Consider the following 13,961-nt stretch of genomic DNA (forward strand, 5'->3'; position numbering starts at 1 on the left):
AACATGGCGGCATAGGAGGACGCTGGGTTCACCTTGTCCTGCTGATCACGTAGATTCCACCCACATCTGTCTAAATAACCCAGAAAACCACCAGAAGACTAGCAGAAAGGACTCTCCGGAGCCAAGCATAGACAAGAGGCCCACGGAAGTGGATAGGAAGGGTGGAGAGGCAGTACATGCTACACGGACTGGCAGGAGGGAGCTGAGGCGGTGGAGGGGTAGCCCGCCCAGCAAGGCAGAGCCACAGAGTCTGGCTTGCAAAAGTGGAGGGGCTGGACTCCTTGAGTTCTGACAGCCAGCAGGACTTAACATCTGGAATGTTAAAAGTCAATGGCTCTGCTCTTGGAGAGCGGGGAGGGCGAGAGTGCACTGGGAGGGAGAGTTGTTGAGCCATGGAAGACAGAGCTCACCTCGGTGGGGAACAAAGGCACTGGCAAGCACCATCTCCCTCTCCCATCCTCCAGCTGAAACCCCAATCCCTGTCATGGAACTTGCTCCCACTGCGCAAACACTCAAAGCTGTGCTTCTGTGGACCCATCCCTCCAACGGATCTGCCTCCCTCCCAGTGCTGCAGGGCCCCTCTGAAAGGGGACCACCTAAGGCAAAGCCAGCTAAGCCTACCCCTCCCACCACTGTGTACCTTGCAGATCAACCCTGGATAATACCCCAGATCCCATGAAAGCATCACCACAAGCCTGGCAGTGTGCAAGTAGCCCAGAGAGGGGCCACACCACTCCACAGTGAGTCCTGCCCCTGGGAGATGGGAAGATAAGGTACACACCATTCTGACTGTGTCCCCAGCAGTGGGCTGGGGAAAGACATCCAGTCTGACTGTGGCCCCACCCACCTACAAAAGTTACTCCGGACAGTACAGGGGCGGTGCCCTGCATCTTGGAGACACCCCAGGGACTACCCAAAATGACAAAATGGAAGAATTCTCCTCAAAAGAAACTCCAGGAAGTATGGACAGCTAACAAATTGATCAAAAATGACTTAAGCAATATAACAGAACAAGAATTTATAATAATAGTCATAAAATTAATCACTGGGCTTGAAAAAAGCATAGAGGACAGCAGAGAATCTATTGCTACAGAGATCAAGGGACTAAGAAATAGTCATGAGTAGCTAAAAAATGCTATAAATGAAGTGCAAAATAATACAGAGGTGGCCATAGCATGGATTGAAGAGGCAGAGGAGAGAATAGGTGAAGTAGAAGATAAAATTATGGAAAAAGAAGAAGCTGAGAAAAAGAGAGATAAAAAAATCCAGGAGTCTGAGGGGAAAATGAGAGAACTAAGTGATGCAATCAAACGCAACAAAATCCGAATCATAGGAATTCCAGAAGAAGAAGTGAGAGAGAAAGGGACTGAAGGAGTATTTGAACAAATCATAGCTGTGAACTTCCCTGATCTGGGGAAGGAAAAAGGCATTGAAATCCAAGAGGCACAGAGAACTCCCTTCAAAGGTAACTTGAATCGATCTTCTGCATGACATATCATAGTGAAACTGGCAAAATACAAGGATAAAGAGAAAATTCTGAAAGCAACTAGGGATAAACACGCTCTAACCTACAAAGGCAGACCCATAAGACTAGTGGCAGACCTATCTACTGAAACTTGGCAGGCCAGAAAGGAATGGCAGGAAATCTTCAATGTGATGAACAGAAAAAAAAAAATGCAGCCGAGAATCCTTTATCCAGCAAGTCTGTCATTCAGAATAGAATGAGAGATAAAGGTCTTCCCAACAAACAAAAACTGAAGGAATTCATCACCATTAAACCAGCCCTACAAGAGATCCTAAGGGGGATTCTGTGAGTGAAATGTTTCAAGGACCGCAAAGTACAGGGACATCACTACAAGCATGAAACCTACAGACATCACAATGACTCCAAACCCATATCTTTCTATAATAACACTGAATGTAAATGGACTAAATGATCCAACCAAAAGACATAGGGTATCAGAATGGATAAAAACAAACAAACAAAAAAAAAACAAAAACAAGACGCATCTATTTTCTCTGCACAAGAGACTCTTTTTAGACCTGAGGACACCTTCAGATTGAAAGTGAGGGATGGAGAACTATCTATCATGCTACTGGAAGTCAGAAGAAAGCTGGAGTAGCCATACTTATATCAGAGAAACTAGACTTTCAATTAAAGGCTGTAACAAGAGATGAAGAAGAGCATTATATAATAATTACAGGGTCTATACATCAGGAAGAGCTAACAATTATAAATATCTATGTGCCAAATATGGGATCCCCCAAACATATAAAACAATTAATCACAAACATAAGCAACCTTATTGATAAGAATGTGGTAATTGCAGGGGACTTTAATACTCCACTTACAACAATGGATAGATCATCTAGACACAGGACCAATAAAGAAACAAGGGCCCTGAATGATACAATGGATCAGATGGACTTGACAGATATATTTAGAACTCTGCATCCCAAAGCAACAGAATATACTTTCTTCTAGAGTGCACATGGAACATTCTCCAAGATAGATCACATACTGGGTCACAAAACAGCCCTTCATAAGTATACAAGAATTGAGATCATACCGTGCACACTTTCAGACTACAATGCTATGAAACTTGAAATCAACCACAGGAAAAAGTATGAAACACCTCCAAAAGCATGGAGGTTAAAGAACACCCTACTAAAGAATGAATGGGTCAACCAGGCAATTAGAGAAGAAATTAAAAATATATGGAAACAAATGAAAATGAAAAGACAACAATCCAAACGCTGTGGGATGCAGCGATGGCAGTCCTGAGAGGAAAATACATTGCAATCCAGGCCTATCTCAAGAAACAAGAAAAATCCCAAATACAAAATCTAACAGCACACCTAAAGGAAGTAGTAGCAGAAGAACAAAGCCACCCCAAACCGAGCAGAAGAAGAGAGATAATGAAGATCAGAGCAGAAATAAAAAATACAGAATCTAAAAAAAAAAAAAAAAAAAAAAAAAAAAAAAAAAAAACAACTGTAGAATAGATCAATGAAACTAAGAGATGGTCCTTTGAAAAAATAAACAAAGTTGATAAACCTTTAGCCAGGTTTCTCAAAAAGAAAAGGGAGAGGACACAAATAGATAAAATCATGAATGAAAAAGGACTTATTTTCAATTATTACTTATTACCAATTATTACCTTATTATCAGGGAATACTATGAAAGATTATATGCCAGCAAACTGGACAAGCTGGAAGAAATGGACAAATTCCTAAGCACCCACACACTTCCAAAACTCAAACAGGAAGAAATAGAACACTTGAACAGACCCATAACCAGCAAAGAAATTGAATCAGTTATCGAAAATCTGCCAACAAATAAGAGTCCAGGACCAGATGGCTTCCCTGGGGAATTCTACCAGACATTTAAAGCAGAGATAACACCTATCATTCTCAAGCTGTTCCAAAAAATAGAAAGGGAAGGAAAACTTCCAGACTAATTCTATGAAGCCAGCATTACTTTGATTCTTAAACCAGAGACCCAGTAAAAAAAGTGAACTACAGGCCAGTATCTCTGATGGATATGGATGCAAAAATTCTCAACAAGAGAAGAGCAATTCGAATTCAACAGCATATAAAAAGTATTATTCACCATGATCAAGTGGGATGCATTCCTGGGATGCAGGGCTGGTTCAACATTCTCAAATCAATCAATGTGATACATTACATTAATAAAAGAAAAGAAAGTAACCATATGATCCTGTCAATCAATGCAGAAAAAGCATTTGACAAAATCCATCATCCTTTCTTAATAAAAACCCTTAAAAAAGTCGGGATTGAAGGAACACACTTCAACATCATAAAAGCCATTTATGAAAAGCCCACAGCAAATATCATCCTCAATGGGGAAAAACTGAGAGCTTTCTTCCTGACATCAGGAAAATGACAGGGATGTCCACTCTCACCGCTGTTGCTTAACACGGTGTTGGAAGTTCTAGCGTCAGCAATCAGACAACAAAAGGAAATCAATGCATCAAAATTGGCAACGATGAAGTCAAGCTTTCACTTTTTGCACATGACATGAGATTATACATGGAAAACCCGATAGACTCCACTAAAAGTCTGCTAGAACTGATACATGAATTCAGCAAAGTCGCAGGATACAAAATCAATGTACAGAAATCAGTTGCATTCTTATACACTAATAATGAAGCAACATAAAGACAAATAAACTGATCCTATTCACAATTGCACCAAGAATCATAAAATACCTAGGAATCAACCTAACCAAAGATGTAAAAGATCTGTATGCTGAAAAGTATAAAAATCTTATAAAGGAAATTGAAGAAGATATATAGAAATGGAAAAACATTCCGTGCTCATGGATTGGAAGAATAAATATTGTCAAAATGTCAATACTACCCAAAGCTATCTACACATTCAATGCAATCCCAATCAAAATTGCACCAGCGTTCTTCTCGAAACTAGAACAAGCAATCCTAAAATTTGTATGGAACCACAAAAGACCATGAATAGCCAAAGTAATTTTGAAGAAGAAGACCAAAGTGGGAGGCATCACAATCCCAGACTTTAGCCTCCACTACAAAGCTGTAATCATCAATACAGCATGGTATTGGCACAAAAACAGAAACAGAGACCAATGGAATAGAATAGAAACTCCAGAACTAGACCCACAAAATTATAGCCAACTAATCGTTGACAAAGCAGGAAAGAATATGCAGTGGAAAAAAAGACACTCTCTTTAACAAATGGTGCTTGGAGAACTGGACAGCGACATGCAGAAGAATGAAACTCGACCACTTTCTGACACCATTCACAAAAACAAACTCAAAATGGATAAAGGACCTGAATGTGAGACAGGAAACCATCAAAACCCTAGAGGAGAAAGTAGGAAAAAACCTCTGTGACCTCAGCCGTAGCAATTTGTTACTTGACACATCCCCAAAGGTAAGGGAATTAAAAGCAAAAATGAACTATTGGGACCTCATGAAGATAAAATGCTTCTGCACGTCAAAGGAAACAATCAACAAAACTAAAAGGCAACCAATGGAATGGGAAAAGATATTTGCAAATGACATATCGCAGAAAGGACTATTATCCAAAATCTATAAAGATCTCACCAAACTCCACACCTGAAAAGCAAATAATCGAGAGAAGAAATGGGCAGAAAACATGAATAGACACTTCTCTAAAGAAGACATCTAGAGGGGCGCCTGGGTAACTCAGTCGGTTGAGCGACTGTCTTCGGCTCAGGTAATGATCTCACAGTTTGTGAATTTGAGCCCCGAGTGAGGCTCTGTGCTGATAGCTCAGAGCCTGGAGCCTGCTTCTGATTCTGTGTCTCCCTCTCTCTCTGCCCCTCCCCCACTCATGCTCTGTCTCTCTCTGTCTGAGAAATAAACATAAAAAAAATTAAAAAAAGAGGACATCCAGATGGCCAACAGGCACATGAAAAGATGCTCAATGTTGCTCCTCATCAGGGAATTACAAATCAAAACCACACTCAGATACCACCTCACACCAGTCAGAGTGGCTACAATGAACAATTCAGGGGAGTATAGATGCTGGCGAGGATGTGGAGAAACAGGAACCCTCTTGCACTGTTGGTGGGAATGCAAACTGGTGCAGCCGCTCTGGAAGACAGTGTGGAGGTTCCTCAAAAAATTAAAAATAGAACTACCCGATGACCCAGCAATAGCACTGCTAGGAATTTACCCAAGGGATATAGGAGTGCTGATGCATAGGGGTACTTGTAACCCAATGTTTATAGCAGCACTTTCAACAATAGCCAAATTATGGAAAGAGCCTAAATGTCCATCAACTGATGAATGGATAAAGAAGTTGTGGTTTATATACACAATGGAATACTACGTGGCAATGAGAAAGAATGTAATATGGCCTTTTGTAGCAATGTGAATGGAACTGGCGAGTGCTCTGCTAAGTGAAATATGTCATACAGAGAAAGACAGATACCATATGGTTTCACTCTTATGTGGATCCTGAGAAACTTAACAGAAGACCATGGGGGAGGGGAAGGGAAAGAAAAAAGACATTAGAGAGGGAGGGAGTCAAAACATAAGAGATTCTTAAAAACTGAGAACAAACTGAGGGTTGATGGAGTCTAGGATGGAGGGTAGGTAGCGTGATGAGTATTGAGCAAACTGTTGGGCACCCATTGGGATGAGCACTGGGTGATGTATGGAAACCAAGTTGACAATAAATTTCATATTAAAATTAAAATTAGGGTAATAACAGTATCAATCTCATTTGCCTGTTGTGAGGATTATGTAAATTAATATATTAGTGCTTAGGAAAGTACACTTCACACTGTAAGTTCTACAGAAATGCTAGCTATTATCTTGACCATTATTTTGTGCTTTATATCCTGTGTCACACATATTCTTATTAATACAGCAACCCAATAAGGAATGCACTGTTATCACCCAAAAAAAACCAAAGTCAGAGAAATTGGGAGTAATTTCCCCAAAGTTGCAGAATCCAGACCAGAATCCCTCCAAAGTCCATGTTCTAATCACCAAACCACAGTAGAATGGCAATTCTTAGTGGAAGAACCAGCTATGTTGGACAATTTCTGAAGTGAGACTCTCAAAAAACTTGGGTCTGAGCCCAGTATTGTCATCAACTCATTCTGTGCCCTTGAGAAGTAACTTAAACACTCTGTATGTTTTCTCATACAGAAATGAACAATGGATAATACAACAGTTCCCCCTTGTTTCACTTCACATGGCTGCTTGAAAGCACAAATCAGATCACATAAGGAAAATGGGCCTTTCAGAGTTCAAATCTCACCCTTTGCTTCCTCTACCGCACTTGCACTATAAATTACTTTGCCTTGTCCCCCAAAATGCAATCCCATCCCACTCCCACCTCCACCATGGAAATTCTGTTTTATTACATTCTACTAGGATTTTGCACATACTATTCCCTCTATCTGGAACATATTTTCTCCACTGGAAAACCAAGGCCACATCTCATTCATCTCAATAGCCCAATGGCCAAGACCCCATATAACAGGCTGATTGTTCTGATGGGAGGTTGTGACATGAGCAGATCCAGGGAAAAAAGGACAAGGGAAGTTCCATACTTTTCATACAGTTTATTTTCAATACTGCCTATTCACAGGAGGGCAGAGAAAAAACAAATCCAGCCAGCTCCACACTTAATCTCCTGGTCCCAGAAGTGTGTCTCATCAAGCCACCTTTGCTTTTAAATAGATGTTTTTGCTACTTCCATCACATTGGGTTTTTCTGTTTCCTCTGACTTTTTGGATTCAATCATCTAATGGTAAACTGGAACAGGCCTTTGTGTATTACACAAGCAGTCTGTGAAGGTAGGGGTGTCATAACAATTATATACAATTAAGTTCCCAAACATAAGCTGCAAATTTGGGCTTTTGGTAAAAATCTCCAGGGGGAAAAAAGATTAAAAGGAAGCTGTCAGGGATATGTTTCTTCTCCCTTCAAGTAGATCTAATGAGTGGGAAGGGCAGCAATGTGACAGTTCAACAAACATCAGTATCAGAGAAATTAGAAGTGTAAATTTCCCTGAAACTGTAGTCCTTGGAAACAGGTTCTTCTCCCTGCTGCTCCCCTAAGCTGCTCTAAGGCATTGATTATTACTTAGAGATATGGGTAATACTGACTTTTTTATGTAGGTTTTTAAAAAATTTATTTTAATTTTTATTTAAATTCAAGTTAGTTAACATATAGTGTAACAATGGTTTCAGGAGTACAATTTAGTGATTCATCTCTTACATATAACACTCAGTGTTCAACACAAGTGTCGTCTTTAATGTCCATCATCCATTTACCCCATACCCCTACCCAACACCCCTCCAGCAACCCTCAGTTTGTTCTCTGTATATAAGAGTCTCTAATGGTTTGCCTCCCTCTCTCTTTTTATCTTATTTTTCCTTCCCTTCCCTTATATTTATCTCTTTTGTTTCTTAAATTCCACATGAGTGAAATCATATGATTTCACATTGTCTTTCTCTGACTGACTTATTTCACTCAGCATAATACATTCTAGCTCCATCCACGTTGTTGCAAACGGCAAGATTTAATTCTTTTTTGATCACCAAGTAATATTTCATTGTGTGTGTGTGTGTGTGCACGCGTGTGTGTGTGTATAGACACAGACATACATACATATATACTACATCTCCTTTATCCATTCATCAGTCAATGGGCATTTGGGTTCTTTCCATAATTTGGCTATTGTTGAGAGTGCTACTATAAACATTGGGGTGCATGTGCCCATTCAAATCAGCATTTTTATATCCTTTGGATAAATACCTACTAGTGCAATTGCTAGGTTGTAGGGAAGACCTATGTTTGTTTGTTTATTTATTTATTTATTTATTTATTTATTTTTGAGGAGCCTTCTCCATAATGTTCTCCAGAGTGGCTGCCCCAGTTTGCATTCCCACCAACAGTGCAAAAGTGTTCTCCTTTCTCTTCATCCTTGCCAACATCTGTGGTTTCCTGAGTTGTCAATTTTAGCCATTCTGACAGGTGCGAGGTGGTATCTCATTATTTTGATTTGTATTTCCCTTATGATGAGTGATATTGAATATGGGTAATCCTTTCACTCATCCATTTATTTTTTAGGAGCCCTGGGAGGTAGGGAAAATCAGGGGGTACTTCATGAACTCTAGTCCTCATAGGCTGGCAGGGAGCAGGGATGATAACTAGAGTTGATCAAAAAGACCCAGAATATTTATGGAATAAGCTGAGTCAGGTTCAGGTCTGTATATAATGAAAAGCCTCCTATTGTCTAGCCAGATATTCTGATTTAGTGAGTAGGTACCAATTGCCTGTTTGCTGCCAGCCCTCCACTCTATATCCCAATTCCTCTTCAAAGGACATTAAGCTTTGAAGATTTCCCTTATGACTCTTCTTTTTAATTTAACAAATTAAGCTGTTATTATTATATGGATGTTTTTGGCAGCCACCCTGTTTGTTCAAACATCTGGGGGAGATAGCAAAATACTGCTTAATTTTCTTGATTTGCAAGGCTTATCCACAGCAGCCCTCAGCAAGTTGGCAGGACCTCTCTTTGCTTGTGTAACTGTTTGGACAGATAGCACATACAAAGAACCTATATTGGGGAACCAGTGAGGTTGGGTCACTTATGTCAATAGCTAGCAAGCCATGGAGTGGACATGTCCTATTGCCTTTTCAGGGTGGTCCTCCAGCACTCATCCACTTTTAGTCATACTAAGATTTTGGATTTTCCCCATGAGGCAGTCTTACTGCCTTGCTTAGTTATGGACCCTTTACCGCAAAAATAAGTCCTTTCAGTATCACAAGACAAAGCAACTGGGCTGTGGGAAGCAGAACGTTGAAAGAGTATATAGTGCAACAGTGAAAAGAATACTAGAGAGCGAATCTGGAGACCAGAATCAAATTTCAGCTTTGCCACTGACTTGCTGTGTGGTCTTGGTCAGGAATAGGTGTCTCAGAATTTCACCATCATTATAAGGCATGTGTGTATGTATGTACATGTGTATACATGCACATATGTATGGCCATGGCCAGAATTGTTGATGGGGAGGGGAGTCCTCTAAAAGCCCTGATGACAGACATTCTAGAAGTCTAGAACAGACATTCTAGAAGACTAAATACGACGAACATGACAGAAACCTTAGGCTTGCCCTCTGAAATGTACCCATCAGGATTCACTACAGAAAAATCTTCCTATAAGACAACCTCTCTGGAGCTAGTGAGTTCCACAGTGACCCAAGAATCTAAAAAGGGAATGATGAGGAATTTTTCTTCTTACCAAATTAGGTGAAGAAGGGATTCACCAAGCAACAGGGTGTCAGTGTTGTACATATGGGCTTGGTTGAGATTTATAGGGCCAATCAATCATGCTAACAAAGGAGGCAGAGAGTTAACTATTTTCCCATCAATCCTATTCAAAATTGCCTTTTTGCTTCCCACTCCCCACTTCTAGACAAAAACACGTGAAATTCCTTCCTAGATGTGGAGTCTTTAAATCATAGTTCAGGGATGCCTGGGTGGCTCAGTCAGTTTAATGACTGACTCTTGATTTTGGCTCAGATCGTGATGTCAGGGTTGTGAGATTGAGCCTTGTGTTAGGCTCCTCGCTGAGTGTGGAACCTGTTTAAAATTCTCTCTCTGCCCCCCTCTGTGCCCCTCCCCTACTCTGTCTCTCTCTAAAATAAATAGATAGGTAGATTTAAAAAAAATCTTTAAAAAAATAAATCATACTCTGTGCTTTCAAGTTTGGTATTAATGAGGCTCCCTAGATAGGTGGAGGAATTTCAACCTATTATTGGTCCCCCATGGCTCCAGCTTCAAGACTGGAGCCCCAGAGCATATGGAGGAATTATATATTCCAGACATTGGGAAGAGGAAAATATTTCAGTGAGTATGGAGACAACTGCTGCTGAGAACCTCCTCTCAAAGAGAGCACCGCAGGGGTAGAGGGAAAGAGGGCTACTAACCAGCCACAATTTCAGTGTGCCTTAGAGTTGATGTGTTTGCTAGAGGTCATTTGGTCTAGCCTTCTGCCTCTGATCAGGCAACTAGCCAAAGTAAGCCAGATACAAGGGAAGGAGGATCCATGATTCCCTAGTAAGTTTGGGCCAGTGCTGGTTTCCTCTTAGGAGCAATTGTTTCTTTATATAGGTTCATTCTTTTATCTTCATCTCAAACAATCACTACTATTTTCTACTCTTTATGGGGACATAAAGATTCTTCAAATAGATTTATCTTCCAAATAATACTAAAAAAATATGCCCAATGCTCAGAATTGTGGTGTTTTCCAGCCATCTACATTAAGAAGGATCAGAGGTGTGGCACCTGAGTGGCTCAGTCAGTTAAACATTCGATTTGGTTTCAGCTCAGGTCATGATCTCACAGTTTCATGGGTTCAAGCCCCATATCGGGCTCTGCATGGGCAGTTGGGGATCCTGCTTGGAATTTTCTGTCTCCCTCTCTCTCTGACCCTTCTCCACTCACACTGTCTTTGTCTCTCTCAAAATAAATAAATACACTTTTTAAAAAAGGATCAGAGGTAGAAGAATAAAGGAGAGTTTTTGTTTTTTTTTTTTCTAGACTGTGGTAAAATAGCTGTTTGCAGGGCTGATGCTTACTTAATCTCTTTAGAATATGCTAAACTGCTTGAAATTTTAGGGAGCTACTACCTCTCAATCACAGGAAATTATACCTCAGTTGAGGCAAGTGGAACAGGGAACTGGCTCAACTTGTACACTGTGACTATGAAGCTTAATATTGCTGACCCCTCCTTGGTAGCATTTCCAGCCTCTCCCATCTTGGTTATGTTAGCCTGTGGACTGTCAGATTTCACAACTTGGGTCTGAGATAAATGTAAAATGTCATTACCCCAGTTCTTTTGGTGGGCAAAAGAGACAAACACTAAATGGTATACTCAACACACATACCTGTGAGTCCTTATAATTCACAGCTCTGTTTCTATTGAACAGAAACCCAAGAACCTCAACAGAGCAGTGACATTACAGAATAAAAAAATCTCCATTTATTTGTTAGGTTGTATATATCCTCTGCAAGTGAATATCTAGAAATGAAGGCTTTAGTGACTTTAGCCACTGAAGACTTCCTGAGTTCAGAGAAGTGGCTGTTTCTAATGAAATGGAAGGCTTTCAGGAATTATTTTTATATGCAGATGATAAAAAAGATAATTTGGTCTGTAAATAGTGCAGGAGTGAGAACCTTCACTTCAAGTGTGCAAGCTTGGGTAGACCTTGTAAAATGTGTCAGGATGAGGTAATCTCACCAATAGAAAAAGAAGTATGTTAACTGGCCTGCACCAGAGAACCAACCTTATAGTCTGTGTCTGGGAGTGAATTAGAACATACTACTTATCCAAGTTTTTATCTGGTGGTGATAAAACTCCAGGGCTGGAAAGAGGCTTGAAAGTCTATTGAGTCAATCCAATTATTTCCTGGCAACACCCAAAGAGATGAACCTTTCATTTATTAATGAAGTGTTGTCTCAAAGATTTCCCCAACCTTCTTATAAAGCCATTGAAGTACACAACACTTCTCAGTAGTAGAAAGTTTTTCCTTGGCTCTAATCTAAATCCTTTCTGCTGCTCTTCATATTTAATTTCTTTTCATCCATCTGTGGCTAAGATGTGATGTTCTAGATGAGCTATTCAGACTCTGCAATGCCCCTGTTGATAAGGATCCTACCTCCCAGTCTAGGACAGATGCCTGCCACTGGGCAATCTTGTCGATATTCTCCAAACGCCTCTTGCGCTCATTGATCTGCTGAGTCACGTTTCTCATGACAGCCAGAGCAGCTGCCACATACCTGTAGTCACTGTGAAGACACAAAAGTACAAGTTCAGTAAATCAATGTGCTAGAGAACCAACTGTTGGGTACCAACCCTAAAGTCCATTCCTCTCTTCTTACTTAGTAACAAAGCCCTGATTTTCAGATGGAACCCATGCCACATGGAGTAAAAGATTATATTTTCTATATTTCTTATAGTAAGGGGTGATTATGTAACTAGTCCAGTGATAGGTAAATAGAAATTTTGGGCAGAAATTTTCAGAAACCTCCTTTAAGGAAGATAGCATACCCTTCTTTGGCCCTTTCTCAATCCTGATGCTTGGAATGCAGATGTGATGGTTGATGTTCTAGCAGCCATCTTGGACCATAGGGACAAGGTTCCTTCTCCTAGGGATATGATAACAGAAAGTTGGGAAGAACCCAAGTTTCTGATGACCACAGAGCACCATAGCAGTCATGGACTGCCTACCTGTAGACTTTTGTTTACAGGAAAGGGAAATAGACCCCTATCTTTTTTTAGAGCATTATTTTTGTGTCCAGTCTGATATAACCAGTCAAGAATCAAGAAAGCAGCATTATTCATGGCATGGTCCAGAACTTTACCATACTTTCTATCACTTATTTCTAGGGAACTCTGCCAAAAGTCACTGTGAAATAATATCCACTCTTTTCTTCTAGTATGATATAAGGATAGGATGTAGCATAGTGGTTAAGAATAGACTCCAGAGCCAAACTCTTTGGGCTCAAATGCTAGTTTTGTCACTGACTAGTTGTATGGCCTTTGTCAATTCTCACAACTCTCTCAATGACTCAGTTTCCTCATATGTGAAATGGGGATAATTATAGTAGTGTTTGTTGAAGGTTTAGTCATCTATATAAATTGTTTTACTCTTGGTTTATAGTAAAAGTAGCAGTATTATTAATACAAATCAAAGTGCAACCTTTAGGCCTAGTTTCCCGGGACTGTGGATGGCCTACTTGTCGAAAGTTATACCACCCTGGCCAGTTTTCTCTGCTTGTCTGATCTGATTTCCAATCAAATGGCTCCTGTGAAAGGCAGATTGGAAATGATATCCCAGTCATTTGGTGGAGATTTAATAGACTGAGAGGGTGAGAGGATGAGTTACGAATCAGTCTTAACTAACCTTTACTTTAAAAAAAAGCTGAACATATTTTGTGGTCATTAATCTGCTCACTGTCCCAGCACCAATTTGAAAGAAGAAAGCAGGGGGAAAAAAGATACCCAGTAACATTTCCTTTCCTAAATCTTTGAAGTGTAAGATGGTTGACCAATCATAGGCACAGGGAAGGTAATTCTAACTGCTAAGGCAGACATTATGCAGCACCTCCTCTTAGCTGGCCTCCATGTGTTCTCTGAACACCTACCAGACCATAGTCTTCAAATGCTACTTCATTTTATTACCTCCAGTGACCAGATAGTCACTACACCTCCTAATCAGTTTATTCTGCCTCAACACAACTTTGTTAAAACAACAACAACAACAACAACAACAAACCCTTATTCTGAGCCTTAATAAATGTTAGCTATTATCAGTTTTTCTTCTGGGTCCTACTGCTGACTTATATTGAACTCATGGTTGACTAATGCTTCCTAAGTCTGTTTATTTTATTTTATTTTTTTTCTCTTTTTTT

The 13,961-nt window shown here is 40.1% G+C and overlaps 1 protein-coding gene across 1 annotated transcript in view; it reads right to left on the reverse strand.

Annotated features, from left to right (window-relative positions):
- Positions 1-13,961, reverse strand: part of ARHGEF9 (Cdc42 guanine nucleotide exchange factor 9) — a 202,813-nt gene that overhangs the window by 29,808 nt on the left and 159,044 nt on the right. Inside the window, exon 5 of the mRNA XM_049643252.1 lies at positions 12,206-12,343. Within this exon, the coding sequence (XP_049499209.1) occupies positions 12,206-12,343 (138 nt within the window). The remainder of the gene's footprint in view (positions 1-12,205; positions 12,344-13,961) is intronic.

Source organism: Panthera uncia, chromosome X (genome assembly GCF_023721935.1).
Source record: "Panthera uncia isolate 11264 chromosome X, Puncia_PCG_1.0, whole genome shotgun sequence".
In the NCBI taxonomy this organism is placed as follows: Eukaryota; Metazoa; Chordata; class Mammalia; order Carnivora; family Felidae; genus Panthera; species Panthera uncia.